Source organism: Mycteria americana, chromosome 11 (genome assembly GCF_035582795.1).
Source record: "Mycteria americana isolate JAX WOST 10 ecotype Jacksonville Zoo and Gardens chromosome 11, USCA_MyAme_1.0, whole genome shotgun sequence".
In the NCBI taxonomy this organism is placed as follows: domain Eukaryota; kingdom Metazoa; phylum Chordata; class Aves; order Ciconiiformes; family Ciconiidae; genus Mycteria; species Mycteria americana.
The window spans coordinates 23,503,968-23,517,534 of NC_134375.1; the positions used below are offsets into that span (position 1 = coordinate 23,503,968).

General features: G+C 49.5%; 1 protein-coding gene across 1 annotated transcript; it reads right to left on the reverse strand.

Moving 5' to 3' along the window:
- Window positions 1–9,444: 9,444 nt before the first annotated feature.
- DNAJB8 (DnaJ heat shock protein family (Hsp40) member B8) lies at window positions 9,445–10,116 on the reverse strand. The gene has a single exon (XM_075514346.1). It carries the CDS (start codon window positions 10,114–10,116, stop codon window positions 9,445–9,447), a length of 672 nt encoding a protein of 223 aa, XP_075370461.1.
- Window positions 10,117–13,567: the final 3,451 nt, after the last annotated feature.

Below are 13,567 nucleotides of genomic sequence, written 5' to 3' on the forward strand. Positions count from 1 at the left end.
AGAACAGAACCACCTGTATGGGCACCATCCTGCATCTGCAGAGGATAAAGAGGCTTTTAGACAACCTGCTGGACCTTCTCTCAGCTCCAGCCATGGGTGAGTTCCACCGTGCCAACAGAGGGAGGACGCTGGGTCTGGAGGAACCCCATTACTGCCTTGGCCATCTCTGCTTCCTTAGATGTTGCCTGGCTCGGGAGAGGTGTTGGGTGTCTTGGGGGTGGTGGTATGGGGGAAGGCTGGGATCTGGAGTACAGAAACTCTGCTGCTCTGACAGCCCGTCTGGCTCCATTCACACAGGTGGGGCCATTGGAGCTCAGAGGACCCAATGCCTTTGGTCTTCACTAAGGCTGCTCTGAAAAATATTACTCAATAGCTCCCTTTCTAATTTTTAAATTAATTCACTCCAACTGCCTGTTTCTTTCCATGTACGTAGATTCAACTGGCATTAATGCTCTTGTAGGACATACGCTAGTGTACGCTTCTAAACCCCAGCTCCTGGAGTCATGTGATGGGAGGCTGTTGAGCTTTCCTTCAAAACAAAACGTTTATGCAGTTGAGCAGAGAAGGATGGAAGCGTGACCCCAGTGCTCTGAAACGATTACACAGAGGAAAACATCCAACACTGTGTTTTAAGACTTGTGATTTTTACAGCACCTCTTGATGTAGGGAGGAGGTGGGAGCAAAGGGAAGAGAGAAGAACCGATCCAAAGTTTTTGACTGCTGGATATGGACAACATGGTGTTGCGCTCCTCCAGTCAACGCGTAGCGACTGTTTCTTATCAGTGCTAGTATTGAATTGCAAAACAAGTTCATGCACAAGTCATTCAGTTATTTTTTGAGTGAAGAATTCATACAGCCTGTGATCTGTTCTGGGATTATTCTCCAACATGGGAGGAGGAAGAAAAAGGCCGGTGGTGCCTCTGCTGTGAATAATTCATCCCACCCTACCAGCGTGGGTGCTAGATGACCCCTTTGCTTAGCTCCCACTAGGGCTGGGGAGGAGTGCGGGGTGCCTCCCGTATCCCCATTAGCTGCTGGGGGTTAATAGGGGCACTCAACACACACAAGCACACTCTAAGCAGGGTCAGGGGGCAGCCAGCACATTGTGACCTAAAATTTGACAGCGTTTACTCATTTCAGGTTAGGTGACCCCATTTCTCTTTGGCCAACTGCCTTGCCCGGTGCCCGTGCCTGGGGGGCATGGTGCTGCGGGAGCCTGGCCAGTCCCCTCTGAGCACTGGGGACAGCAATGACTCCCTGCACAGATGCACTTCTTGCCCTTGTATTCCATATCCCAGATTGCTACCCACGATCACAAGGGGAAATAAAAAGCGACAGCGGCTGTTGAATGACAGGCCCCTGCCCCTCTGCCATCTCAAACAGGACGACTTGAAGATGCTCAGTTCCAGATAATTTGTATTTTAACCCACCAGGTCCTGGTGCCACGTTGCAGTGCGACAAACCCTTCCAGCTCACCACGGGGCCCTGGCAGCATCCGGGCTGCGAGCACCGGCGACCTGACCCTGGTCATCCCCACGTGTCACCGTCCGTCCCATCCAGGGATTTATTTTTGGTAACTGCAAAGCGAATAGCAGTAAGATCTCTTCTTGAGCTCCAACCAACATCCTTGGGAGTTCTCATTGATGCTTCAGTTTTCTCCCCTTCCCCTGAGACGAGGCTTTGAGGGCAATTCTCTTATCTCTGCTTGTTTTGTTTTGGTATCTCATGCGGCAGAGTGTCTCGAGGTGTCTCTCCTCTTTCCTCCTTTCCAGTTGTCTGTCTCCCTCCATCACTTCGTCACCCTCAGCTGCTTGTTAGTCTCTCTGATTTCTTCCTCCTTCTCCCTAGTTGGCCCATTTGTCATTTTTCCTCAGTAGTCCATGCTCCTTTCTCTCCCACTTCTTCTCTGTCTCTTGTTTCTCCCTCGTTTCTCTCTTTCGTTTTTCCCCCCTAGTGTCGGAACTTCTTTCTTTGATTCCCCCCCCTCCACCTCCCACCCTTTATAGTGCTGTTATCTGTGATTTTGGCAAAGAGCACATTTATTGGGGAGGAATATCCCCATGGCAACGCAGCAGATGGTGACTTTTGATTAGCTTGGCTTTTTTTTTTTTCCCCCGACTGCCAAATCACAATCCGTCTTTGAAATTAAATCAGGCTGTGATAGCATCAGTTGTTCTGGAGAGGGGACGAGAGAGAAACAAGACTGAAGTATTACAGCGGGAGCCAGGATGTAATGCAAATTCGTGTTTTTTAACCCCAGCAATAAAAACCCCTGTTCGTTCCGGGAGCAGGAGGAACCACAAGAGAGGGAAAAATAAAATAAAAAAAATGCGATTAAAAAAAATGTTATCACCCCACATGGGCTCCTCACTCTGACCACGCTGGAGCGTGTCCCTGTCACACCGATGTCACTCCTTGCCAAGACACCTGGTGCTGCTGGGCCTCATTTTGCGGCTGTTTAAACACCATTGAGGGTTTTCCATGTGTCATGGGTGGTTGGAAGAGGCCAGGTTCTTAGCTGAGCAATTCAAGCAACTATTTATTTACGAGGGAGCAGTGTCCAAAGTGGGAAGGAAAGCATTAGCGAGCAGCAGGAGGAAGGAAAGAAGGCAGCTCCTGGAAGGCATCGGAGGGAGGTGAGAGGAATTCAGGGTAAAGTGAGGAAGCGGAGGAGCTGGAAAGGGTGGATGGCATCACCGAGCCAAGATGCCGAGGGATCAAGGGCATGGGAAAGTGAGGAGCTGTCGGTAATGGCACCAGGGAGGTCTGAGCCTGGGGAAGGAAGGGCACAAAGTTCTGCCAGGCACGAAGAGGGAGTTACAGGGCATAGCCCCATGGAAGATGGGAAAGCAGATACTGAAGTCAAACAGTAAAGAACTTTCTTGAATGCTTCAGAAGTGGGTGGTATTCAAGTCCCATGAGCTCCTTTGCCTGGTGCTTTTTGGAGGGTGACCAAAGGTGAACGCAATTGAGTGCTAATCATAGCCAAAGATAAAGGAGGGCTTGAAAATGAAAGCTGCAGAGAGGAGATGACTAATGACCCAGCAATTTCATGGGAACTGATGGACACGTTGTCTCAGGCTGCGAGTCTGCCGGACTGCTATCTCCAGTTACTAACGTTCCCCATCCAGGAGTTTAGAAAGCGGTTGTCTGCTCTCAGCGCTGGCTCCTTTGGATGCAGTGAGTCTAGCAGTTATGGCTGAAGGTAAATAAAGGGTCACGCTCAGTCTTGGTGACGCTCAGCTGAGATGGTGGAGTTTCATCAGAAACGAAGCGCCTCAAGGGTTAATACCCTTTCCCAGCTGGGGTTGCAGCACGCGTATTTTCTGGTACTGTGGAGAGCAAACGCACATGAGCACTTGGTATGCTTCACATGAGCCTTGAGATACTCAAACTCTGTCACTAGGCTCTCTTTTGCCTTTGCAAAGAGGCTCTAACTTTCTGTAATATAGCCTGCAAAAGATGCTTCTCCCGGAGGAGCTCTGATCTTAATGTAGGATTCAAACCTGCGCCCTTCTGCAAAATCTTTAAATGTATGGGATTGTCCTGTCCCTTACGTTGAGAGAAATAATAGAGAAGCTCCCACTACACTTTCTGAAAAGCAGTCCGTATTCGCTTGCTCCCTAGGAGCTGTGGGCCACCACCACATCTCTCCCACTGCTTTTCTAGTCAAACCAGTGCTTTCTCCCGCTCTGCTCCAGAGGACTCTGTGGGCTGCCTTAAGTTCTCCCAGGATAAGCTCTCTGGCCAATAGATAAAATTTTGCTGCAGATGTTGTTGCTTCTGTTGGAGGCCTCCGTTCAGAAGTGTTTTGTGTATGCCATGTGTTAGATCTGATGTTCTTTGAGGAGATAAGATTTGGGTGCAGGAGATAAATCAGGTAGGGACGCCACCGGAGCTTAATTGCCAAGAGATATCTCAGGGCCTGATTCTTCCCTGCGAGACACAGGCATGAGGGAAAGCTCCAGTCTGCAGGGGTTCACGTGTTGGTGGAAAGCGTCAGAGAAGTATTTCATGAGCACAGTGGGATCTAAACCCCTGTTTGAATCTCAGATGGCTAGCTGGGGGGGGGTCTAACCCATGGTTCATTCTGTTTAGACGGTAATCCTAGTTTAGACAAGAATTTGTATCTGCTGGGTGCTGCTTCTCCCTGTTTTGGTCAGATTGCCACTTGGTTTCTTGCCCCAGGCACCTCGCCAGCGTCTGTCTGTTCCCAAATCTCTCTCTCCCTTGCTTGCATCTCCCCTTGCCCTGCACAAGCGCCTCGCAGCCATGCTCTTCTCTTCCCTTGCACGCAGCCCCCAGGGGCTGGCTGGCACCCGACACACCTTTCCGTAGGAACCGCGTGTGGTGTGCCTGCCCTCTGGTACCGTTGTGCCCCAGCTGGTAACCTCTGGCAGGGTGCGGGAGCTGCCGATGGACGGAAGCCAGACCTGCCCTGCGTCCTGCCCCTGCGGCTCACCCCGTTAGCACAGCGTACGTGTCCCGAGCGGTCCCAGCACGGCAAGCGTGGCACTCGCGAGGGCTGCGATCCAGTCCGTAGAGCTGCACAAAACAAACTGGCTGTGACACCACGGCAGAGCGCTCGAGCCTCTCCAGCTTGACACCACATCGTTATATATTGATGCCATGACACCAGCGCTCAAAATAGAATCAGGACAATTTGATTTCCTGCAGATCTCAGGATGGGGTCATAAAAACGGAGACTGTTCTGGAGAAATGGGATAGGGTGGAAATGTTTGTAGTGACATCACAGCCACTTCCATGCCAATGGCCTCCTACTGCTGCAAACATGTGATTGTGATTTTGCTGCACGCTCCATAAGAAAAGAGCCAGGCTGGCCGGGGAGGGAGAGGGAGGGAGGGAGGGAGGAGAAGGGACGGAAATATTCTGTTCTTGTATCTCAATTCAAATATCTGACAATAGCCTCGCAGCCCAGGGTTCTGAGCGATCAGGAGCGGGACCGTGGAGCGGAGACTGCTGCCAGATCAGTGGAGCTCAGGGGTTTGCGGCAACCTAACTGGGGGCTCAATAAGGACCTTTGATTTTACGGTGGAGGATCCTGGTCTGCATTGGGGTGCTTTATTGGAGAGTTGGGTGGTCTCGTTGGGCTCACTCTTCCTCACTGCTCCCATTTACTTCTAACGTCACTTTTCTTGGCAAGAAAAACCTACAGGCCTGAAATATGGCTGCAAAAGCCACTGCATAGCTGTTGTCTTTTAGGGGTTCCCGTTATAGGGAGGAACAGATCTCAGTGTTGGAGTTTCACCCACGAAGCAGGGAGCAGCAGGGAGGGATTCAAGTAGCTGGGAGTAGAGGAGGAAAGAAGGGAGAAAAGAGAGGGAATAGACAGAGGTCAACCCAGAAAACAAAACTAGTTTGCGTCTGAGGGCACTGCAGGAGGAAATCTTGTGTCGGTTGCCCCACAAAAGGCACCGATGGCTGCAAAGCCCCTGTTCCTTCCCGAGAAACAGCCTGCGGAACTCAGCCCTGGCTGCGTCCAGCATCTGTAACCTTGGGGGGCTGCGGAGGGGAGCAGTATCTGCGGGGGGACGGGGAAGCGAAGGGATCCAGCTAATGCGCCCGTCTATCAGATTAGGCTGTCAAAAAACCAAACCGCTTCCATCACTGTCCGAGGAGAGACTCTCGCTCCCTGCTTAATGGGATGGCGGTCCTGTTGTTGCCACTCCAGGGAGAGGGGCCACTGCCACCCCAGTGTGCAGCAGGCTGCGAGTTTAAAATCCTATTAGGCAGAGACTAACAGTTGCAAAAAGAAAGCAGGTATCCCCTAGTGGGGATTTAAAGATGTTTAGACATAATTGGATTTTCCAAGCAGATGTCATTATTGTTAAACAGTTGCCCACTTGATATGTTCAAGTTGTTGGCTGTAATTGCTAAAATTAGCAGGTCTGCATAGAGCAAAGGTCAGTCGGTTAATATTGTGATTTAGTATTTTATGAAGTAATTCCAAATGCTTTTATGTATGTTTTTGTTTTTGCAGCCTAAGCCCACATTAAAGTAGTTGTGGGGCCTGTTAATAAAATAATGACTCAGCCTCTCCATGCAGGCTGCCGGCCGGGCTCGGCGGCAGTGCTCGGGTCGCCTTCGCTCCCTGCTCCTCCCGGTGCCGCGGGCCAGCCGGGGCCACGCGCTTGGGTTTGGTGCTGCAGTCAAATGGGAGGCTTCGAACTGCTCCCCGGTGTGATGTCTTCAAGCAGAGCCGGTGTCTGAAATGAGCCCATCCTGTCCGGCGGTGGCTGGAAGGATGAGGGGCTGGTTTCCATCGGCAGCTGGGCAAAAGGCTCTGCTGCTGGTACCCGTGGTCCTCGTAGGTGGATCGACTGCACGGACAAGTGCATGCAAGCGCCTTCAGCCACGAACACACCTGAAAGACACACCGCTGACCAGGCAAGGTCCCAAAATACAGCTTTTTAGAGGGAAGATGCATTTCTGGAAGGGGAACAGAGAGCTGGAACTGGGCGAGGCAAAGGCTCCTGGGTTGTGCTGTGGCTGGACATCTGGTGCTGCCTCCTCCGGCGCTGCAGCTGCTAAATGGCATGAGAAGAAGCCTTAAAAAAACACCTTGAAGGTGTTAGCGTTTCACTGGCAGGCTCAGCATCAGTCTGATCCCATGTCCTGGGACAGGCAAGGGTTTTCTTCCAAGGCAGGGTTTGCTGGGGTTCATTTATCTTTCTCTGTAACAGAGATACAACCCGTTTCCATGGGTGGTTTGGGCACACCTGGCAGATCTCTTGCTGTTGCAGGAATGCAGGACTTTGCTAATGCAGTCTGACCTGCTCTCTTACCACCAGACCCTTATGGTTGTCTTTTTTTTTTCATCTCAGGTCTTTTGCTCGCAGAAAGTACCGCGAGGTGTTTTGTAGCCTGCAGTTGCACAGGGAGATGTGGAAGAGCATCTGCAGGTCCTCCTGGACTGGACACTTACTGGGTGAGCTGGGTCCCTTCCCGATCCATGTTCCCGTATTCCTAACAGCAGGTTTCGGCACGTGCAGCTGCCAGAGCTGCCCCAGGAGCTCCCTGCTGCTGCGAACGGCAATGGAAACGCTCTGTCCCAGGGATGGGAAAAGGAAGTGCTTGCTCTTAAATGCTGCCTTAGCTACTGATACAAGAGGGGGAATTGCTGACCCAAGACAGGACAGGTCTAAGATGTGTGTAGATCTGCATATCTTGATCTCAGATCAAGAAATATTGATGTGCATACATAAAAATATCCCATTAGAGATGAGACTGAAGCAAAGTTTTAGCCCTAGCAAACTGAAAATGTTGAGGACCTGGGAATTCAACTCTGGTCCAGATTTCAAAACATGTTATTTTGATCAAAGACCATTTCAGTTTCCGATCCAAAATGTGCAGGTTGGTTTTTTGTTGGGTGTTTTGTTTTTTTTTTTACCTTGGACTTCCTCCGAAGTAGCATAAGATAAATTCAAGAAGCCATCTCACATGAACATGGTGTCCACAGAGAGAGTATCGGTAGAAATCTTTACTTGTGTTTGCTCTGACCAAGATAATCTTTCTGTAACAAGCCCCTTAAATCTCTGCAGTCCTCGGAGTCCCAATGCCTGCAGGACTGCTGGGTGTATGGAGCAAGGCTTCGTGAACCCAGCACGCACTTAGACTTCTACTTGCCTCCCAGTGCTGTGTCTTTTTCCTACTGGGAGAGGGACTCACAGGGACTTAACAGCCCTTAGCATAACAAATACAGTTTTGGTCTGTTTTTCCAAGCTGGGCACGGCATCAGTTGCTAAGGAAGGTGATTTAAGCTACATTTTTCTTTTCAAAAGTAAAAGGGTTTGATTAAGGGGTGGCACTATTCTGGCTAATTTAACTTACTGCTTAATGTTCAGAGTCCTTTACTAGTATCACTACCTCACAGTCTCCTTCAAAGCATGGGAGTCTGTTATTCCCATTTTACAGCACAGGAAACAGATGCAAAGACCTGCCCAAACGCAGGCAGCAATTGCAATCGGGATTAGAGTGAAAACGTCCCTGAAAGCTAGTTCCAGTCTCCAGGGAGACATCAGTGGGCAGGGCAAGCTGGGAAACTCAAGGGGATGTAGCGTGGGACCGAAAATAAGAGGCGTGTAAGATTTTAAATGCCTAAGGTGATCTGGCCAAGCAAGAAACAAGGCTCAGCAGTTCATGTCAGCACAAGGGAGGGCGGAAACGTGGGGAGTGTGGTCCTTAGCTCAGCGGAGGACGAAAGCAGCATGCTGGCAGGCTGTGCAAGAAATGCATTGTGAACTGGCTCTTGCAGCTGTGAGCAAGACAATAAGGATGGTAAAGCACCATCTAAGTCCCCGCATCCAGCTTTGCACAAAGAGGGAGCTAAACTCAGCCCCCTGGAATCTGTTTGCTCATGGTTTGAATTTAGCTCTTTTTGTTTGAATGACTCCAAGCAGAAAGGGATGTCCAACCGGATAGGTTGTCCCAGTCCGAGAGCCAAATTCACCTTCTCCTCGCTCACTTTCAACCCACGAGCTACACAGTGCTTCCATCAGGGTCTCCGGTCATAATTTACAGGGCATTCTCAAGAAAGCCCCCGTTTTCTTCTATGGTCTGAGGAATGACATTTTCTTCCTTCCTTTGGTTTTTCCTACACCAGTCCATCTCCTCTAGGCTCTGCGTGACCCACTGGACCTCCCCCACCTTCTTGCCTGTGTACAAAAACGTTTTTCAACGAATATGCATCTTCTCATACACCGAAGGTAGGATATTCTTCACTCAGCCTCAGGGTTGTGTATGAGAGTCACACAAGTCTCTATTTTAGAGGAAATGGCCTCAAGTTGCGCCAGGGGAGGTTTAGACTGGATATTAGGACATTTTTCTTCACTGAAAGGGTTATCAAGCATTGGAACAGGCTGCCCAGGGAAGGGGTTGAGTCCCCATCCCTGGAGGTATTTAAAGGACATTGGGATGAGGTGCTCAGGGACATGGTGTAGTGGTGGGCTTGGTAGTGTTAGGTTTACGGTTGGACTCGATGATCTTAAAGGTCTTTTCCAACCTCTACGATTCTGTGATTATTCCAGCTAGTAGACTTCAAGGTTGGCATTTCAAGGAGTGGAAAGACGACCTTGTCATAGAGCTCTCTTACCTATTCATCAACCAGCCTGTCTCCTCTTACTATATTAATCAACTTGGTCTCTTTGGCAAACCGGTAAGGTTGCTTTCACGTATACCTACTATACCTATTTACTGAAGGAGCATTATCTATCACCTTACCCCGGGTTAGCAGAGTCCCACTCCTTAGTTTAGCATAACTCCGTGTCTTTACCTGTGAAGTATTTGTTCCCAACCATTGAGAAGTCTGCATCGGTTGCATCATGAACTCAGCATTTATTAATACTGCTTGTAGCAGATCCCATCTGTTGAGCAATGAGAGCACGTCCCACAGCTTGCAGTTAATGCTTGTGCTGGGGGACATTATCATTTCGGGTAGTCTCTCCCGTTTATTGTCACAGACCTCAGCTGGCCATCTTCTTCCACTTCTGTTCTCTCCTGCCCGTTCTCCATGATTTTGCGGGTGGTGATCCTCTTGCCGTCGATCACTTCAGTAGTGGTTAACACTGATCTGACACTGTGTGGCCCAGCTGTGTCCTCAGCAAAGGAGGAGGTGGGTGGCTCTCTGGGGCCGAATGAATTCCATGGCATAAATGACTCCATAAAGTCAGGAGACAGGCTGGAGCTTCTTCCTCTTCCACTTCTCCTGTGCCAGTTTTCACCATCGTTTCTGTTGTCGTCAAAGGGGTCCCAGAAAACATGTACAAAGGGATCCATCCCTCCAAAGACTTCCCTAAAGATCTCCTCAAGGTTGTGGAATATGTAAGGGGAATCAAAGGAGCCGTTATGTCCCCCCGTGGCACTTCTTCCTCTGTGGGATCTGCTCTCCTTAAGAGACATGTCATAGAGTGACCGTTTCTGAGGGTCGGACAAAACCTTGTACGCCTCAGCGACTGCTTTGAATTTCTTTTCAGCTTCCTCCTTGTTGCTGGGATTCTTATCAGGATGCCATTTTAGTGCAAGTTTGTGGTAGGATTTCTTAACATCATCCTGTGAGGCACTTTTTTGCAGTCCGAGGACTTTGTAATAATCCACCATCTCAAAGGAAAGGTGGGGCTGTTTGGAAGATGCCTGGTACCTCTCTCCCACCAAGGACGTGAAGCCCAGGGATGACCAGCATGCAGACGCTCCTGGACACCTAATGCTGCTGCGCTCCTCAGGGGTGGGCAGACGCTCAGTTCATCCCTCGATCTGCTCTGTCCTTTTGCATCACGAGGCCACGCGGTGCTGCTTGGCTGGATCCTTTCTTTTTAAGCCTGCTGTTCACAAATCGTGAGATTGTGACCTCAGAGGGGGCTCAGCCAATCATTGCTCAGTTGACCTGACTTCATTGTAGGGTGGAGCTGGTTGTCACTGGCCTTGTGTTTTTAAACCTAGATCATACGTGTGACTTTGTAGTTGCCCGATGTAGCTGTGATGTCACAGCTGTGACGTGTGACTTTGTCAGATTACTTTTTGCCTGTACCTGCCCCAAGGTGGGATTCTCAGATACTCGGTGTGGTTTCCTGTGAAGTTCAGAGAAGCGTGGTGTCGTGAGGTCGTATTACCCCTATGGGGCATATTACCCTATAGCAGCAGTTATAGGAAAGCTGTTTGCAGTTTGGCTACCCACGGTTTGGGAAGAGCGTTGATAAATTGGAGAAGGCTCAGGGAAGAGCTATAAAATGTGATTAAGGGTTTGGAAAATATGCTCTGGAGTGGGGTACTCGAGGGAAGTGTCTTGGTATTAAGAGGAAGTTCAATGCCAGCTTCATCATAGTCTGTAAGAACCTGCATGGGAACAGAAATTCAATGGCACAGGGATCTTCAGGCTCCCGGACAAAGCAGTTGGAAGGTGGCATGAGTCAAATTTAAACTCAAAATATGTTGCACGTCCTTCATTATGAAGGTAATGAATCATTGGAACCTCCTCGTGTGGCCATTTTTAAACTCAGAGCGGGCCCTTTTCCTAAAATCATGGTTAGATGCCCATCATGATCTCTTCTGAATTTATAGCCAAAGCTAACACTTCCAGAAGAGCTTAGCTCTCATGTTGGCACCAAAATAAATGCTCAGAATGAAGCTCATTAACAACCTTAGCCTCTTTTCTACGTGCTTTTTTGGATATCTGTCCCGAGGTGTATGCATGTGCAACAGGGATGCCCCATGAACTCAACACAGACACGTTCAGCCTGAGGAGCTGAACTTTGATGATCTGATCTGGGGTTATCCTGCATCTGTTTCTGTTCCCTGGATTTACCATTCCTGCGGGAAATGCAATATCCTCACAGGGAATCGTTGCCTGAAGGAGGTCTCCAAGGAAGTGCCAGTAACAAGAACTCATCTGTCTGTAACGCAGTGTCGTAAACACCTACTAATGGCAGCATGTGTTGCAGATCCCTGCCCTCGTTTCCATTATCCCACACTTTGGGAAGGAGTCAAGAGCCAGCCAGACCAAAGACCATATGCGCAGTGTATGAGAGCTGGCTGCCATCCTAACGTACATCGTACGTGTGGGGCCATGAAGCCAAGGGACAGCCATGTCAGCCTGTAGAAAGCAATGTGACAGAGGAAAGAGGAAAGGCGATTGAGCCGACGTGTGTTGGGGAAGGGCTTTGTTCTACTGGTTTTCTCACCGGTTAGTGATGGGTCACTAGTATGGAGGTACTTGTCATATTCTGGTGGTAAAACTTGCTGTAAGGCAGCGCAGTGCTGGTCTGGAGGCTGGAGCTGAAGGAATTGCAAAGCTATGAAGGAGCTCATGGTCCCATGGGCTCACCTCATTGGGGAGATCTTGGCTTTTGCCTTCTTTTGCAGGGAGGAGGTCTTCTTAATTACATGGGGGTTGTGCCACGTGAATGATTTTTCTGCTGGGTGTTGTTTGTGCTGTAGCAATGGCAAAAGTTAATCTGGGCACAGCAGCAAGCTGCTGCTGCTGCCCATTTGAACTCGGAGGGGTCTTTGCGCTCCCAAAGCATGCCGAAGCAGTCTTCCACACTGAGGGGAGAGCTAAGGCTTCACGGCTTGCCCACACTGTGGTGCTTTGCTTGAAATCTTTACCAAGAGGACTCGTTTATTTGGGCTAGTGGTTTTTTATAGTTGTCCATTGGACTTGAGGGTGATCCAAGCTTACCACCCACAAGCCACCAAAAGGTGCCAACAGGTCCTAGCCACTGCCAGCGTGGTCCATTTGCAGATGCTTGGCAGAAATTTCAAGAGTAATTGCTGTTCCTACTCTCTGTTACCCAGAAGGGAAAATGGGACATCAGCAAAGCCTGTTGGAGGGTCCCACACCAGTTATCTACTGCAGGGAGTGAGGCTGTGCATGGAAGGAAGGAGGTGACTCTGCCTTGTGCTGTCTCCTTGGAAAGCGTCTCCTCCCATACTTGCTTTTGATGATGGGAGCCCATCTCAGACTGGCTGGCGCACTGGATTATCTGTCTTGGATTTTGTGCGTCCTACCCATCTGAAAAGTAGGGAGTGTTTTTCTCCTGTCATCCCCGAGCGGGGGACGCTCACTGCCCGTCTGTCTGCTGCCTGCAGCAGGCGTCAGAGATTAGCAGCCATTCGAGAGGCCAATGCTGTGAGCCAAAAGGGTTTGCAAGGAAAAAAGGAAGGGTGGAGGAGAGGCAGGGAGAAAGGGAAATGAGAGGGACACGCACGCATCAAGTAACTAGACCCAAACTAGCCTGGCAGCCCCATCCCTAGAAACCAAGGCTTTGAAATGAGAAATGTTTTTCGTATCTTAAATCTCAAGTACAAACAATAAAAACCAGCCCAGACTGTGTTCTTTGAAGAGAAAGTACGAGTGACCTGAACAGTGGTTATCAGCAGCGTCATTAAGATAAACCCTTAACATGATTTAAAGCATCCGAAACTGAAGGCAGCACTTTCAGATACTAACAAAATGGTCTGACATTGGGGATGAAAATCAATAGTAATCTGATGTCACTAAAAATACTCAAAAGTGTCCCATGGCTGATGGAGGTGAGATTAGTGTAAATATTTGTATTCTAATCAGTGGCACGCGAGGGCTGGAGGCGGCCTTTCTGTCTATTTAATTAATGGAGTGGCTTTTTAAAAGGATCCTAATCATATGTGATTGTATCTGCTTATCAACATTTTTGCTAATTAGATGATATGGAGGCAGTCACTCTGCTAATTCCCTCATCCAAACAGCATATCCTGCACAGATAAAGTACAGTCTCTTTTTAATAAGAAACAATCATGAGACAGACTAACCTTAATGGTGCTTATTATCCGAGGATCTTTGGGATTTTCTCTTCTACCCACCCCCTCCTTCCTTTTCCTTCATTCGCTGCTTCAGTATGCCAGATGGATGCGGACGCGGCGGTCCCTGTCCCCTCCGGTCCCCCGCCCCAGGCACTGCCACATCCAGCCTGCTCTTCCCTCCCAGCCAGGCAGCAGGTCTGCAAGGGCAGGGGCTGTCAGCCAGGTCAGGATGGGAAGCAAAACACAAGGCACCAAGCAGCAAAATTCCCCAAGCTTT

Excerpts from the sequence above, each read along its gene's own strand:
- DNAJB8 (XM_075514346.1), bottom strand. The coding sequence starts at position 10,116 with ATGGTGGATTATTACAAAGTCCTCGGACTGCAAAAAAGTGCCTCACAG.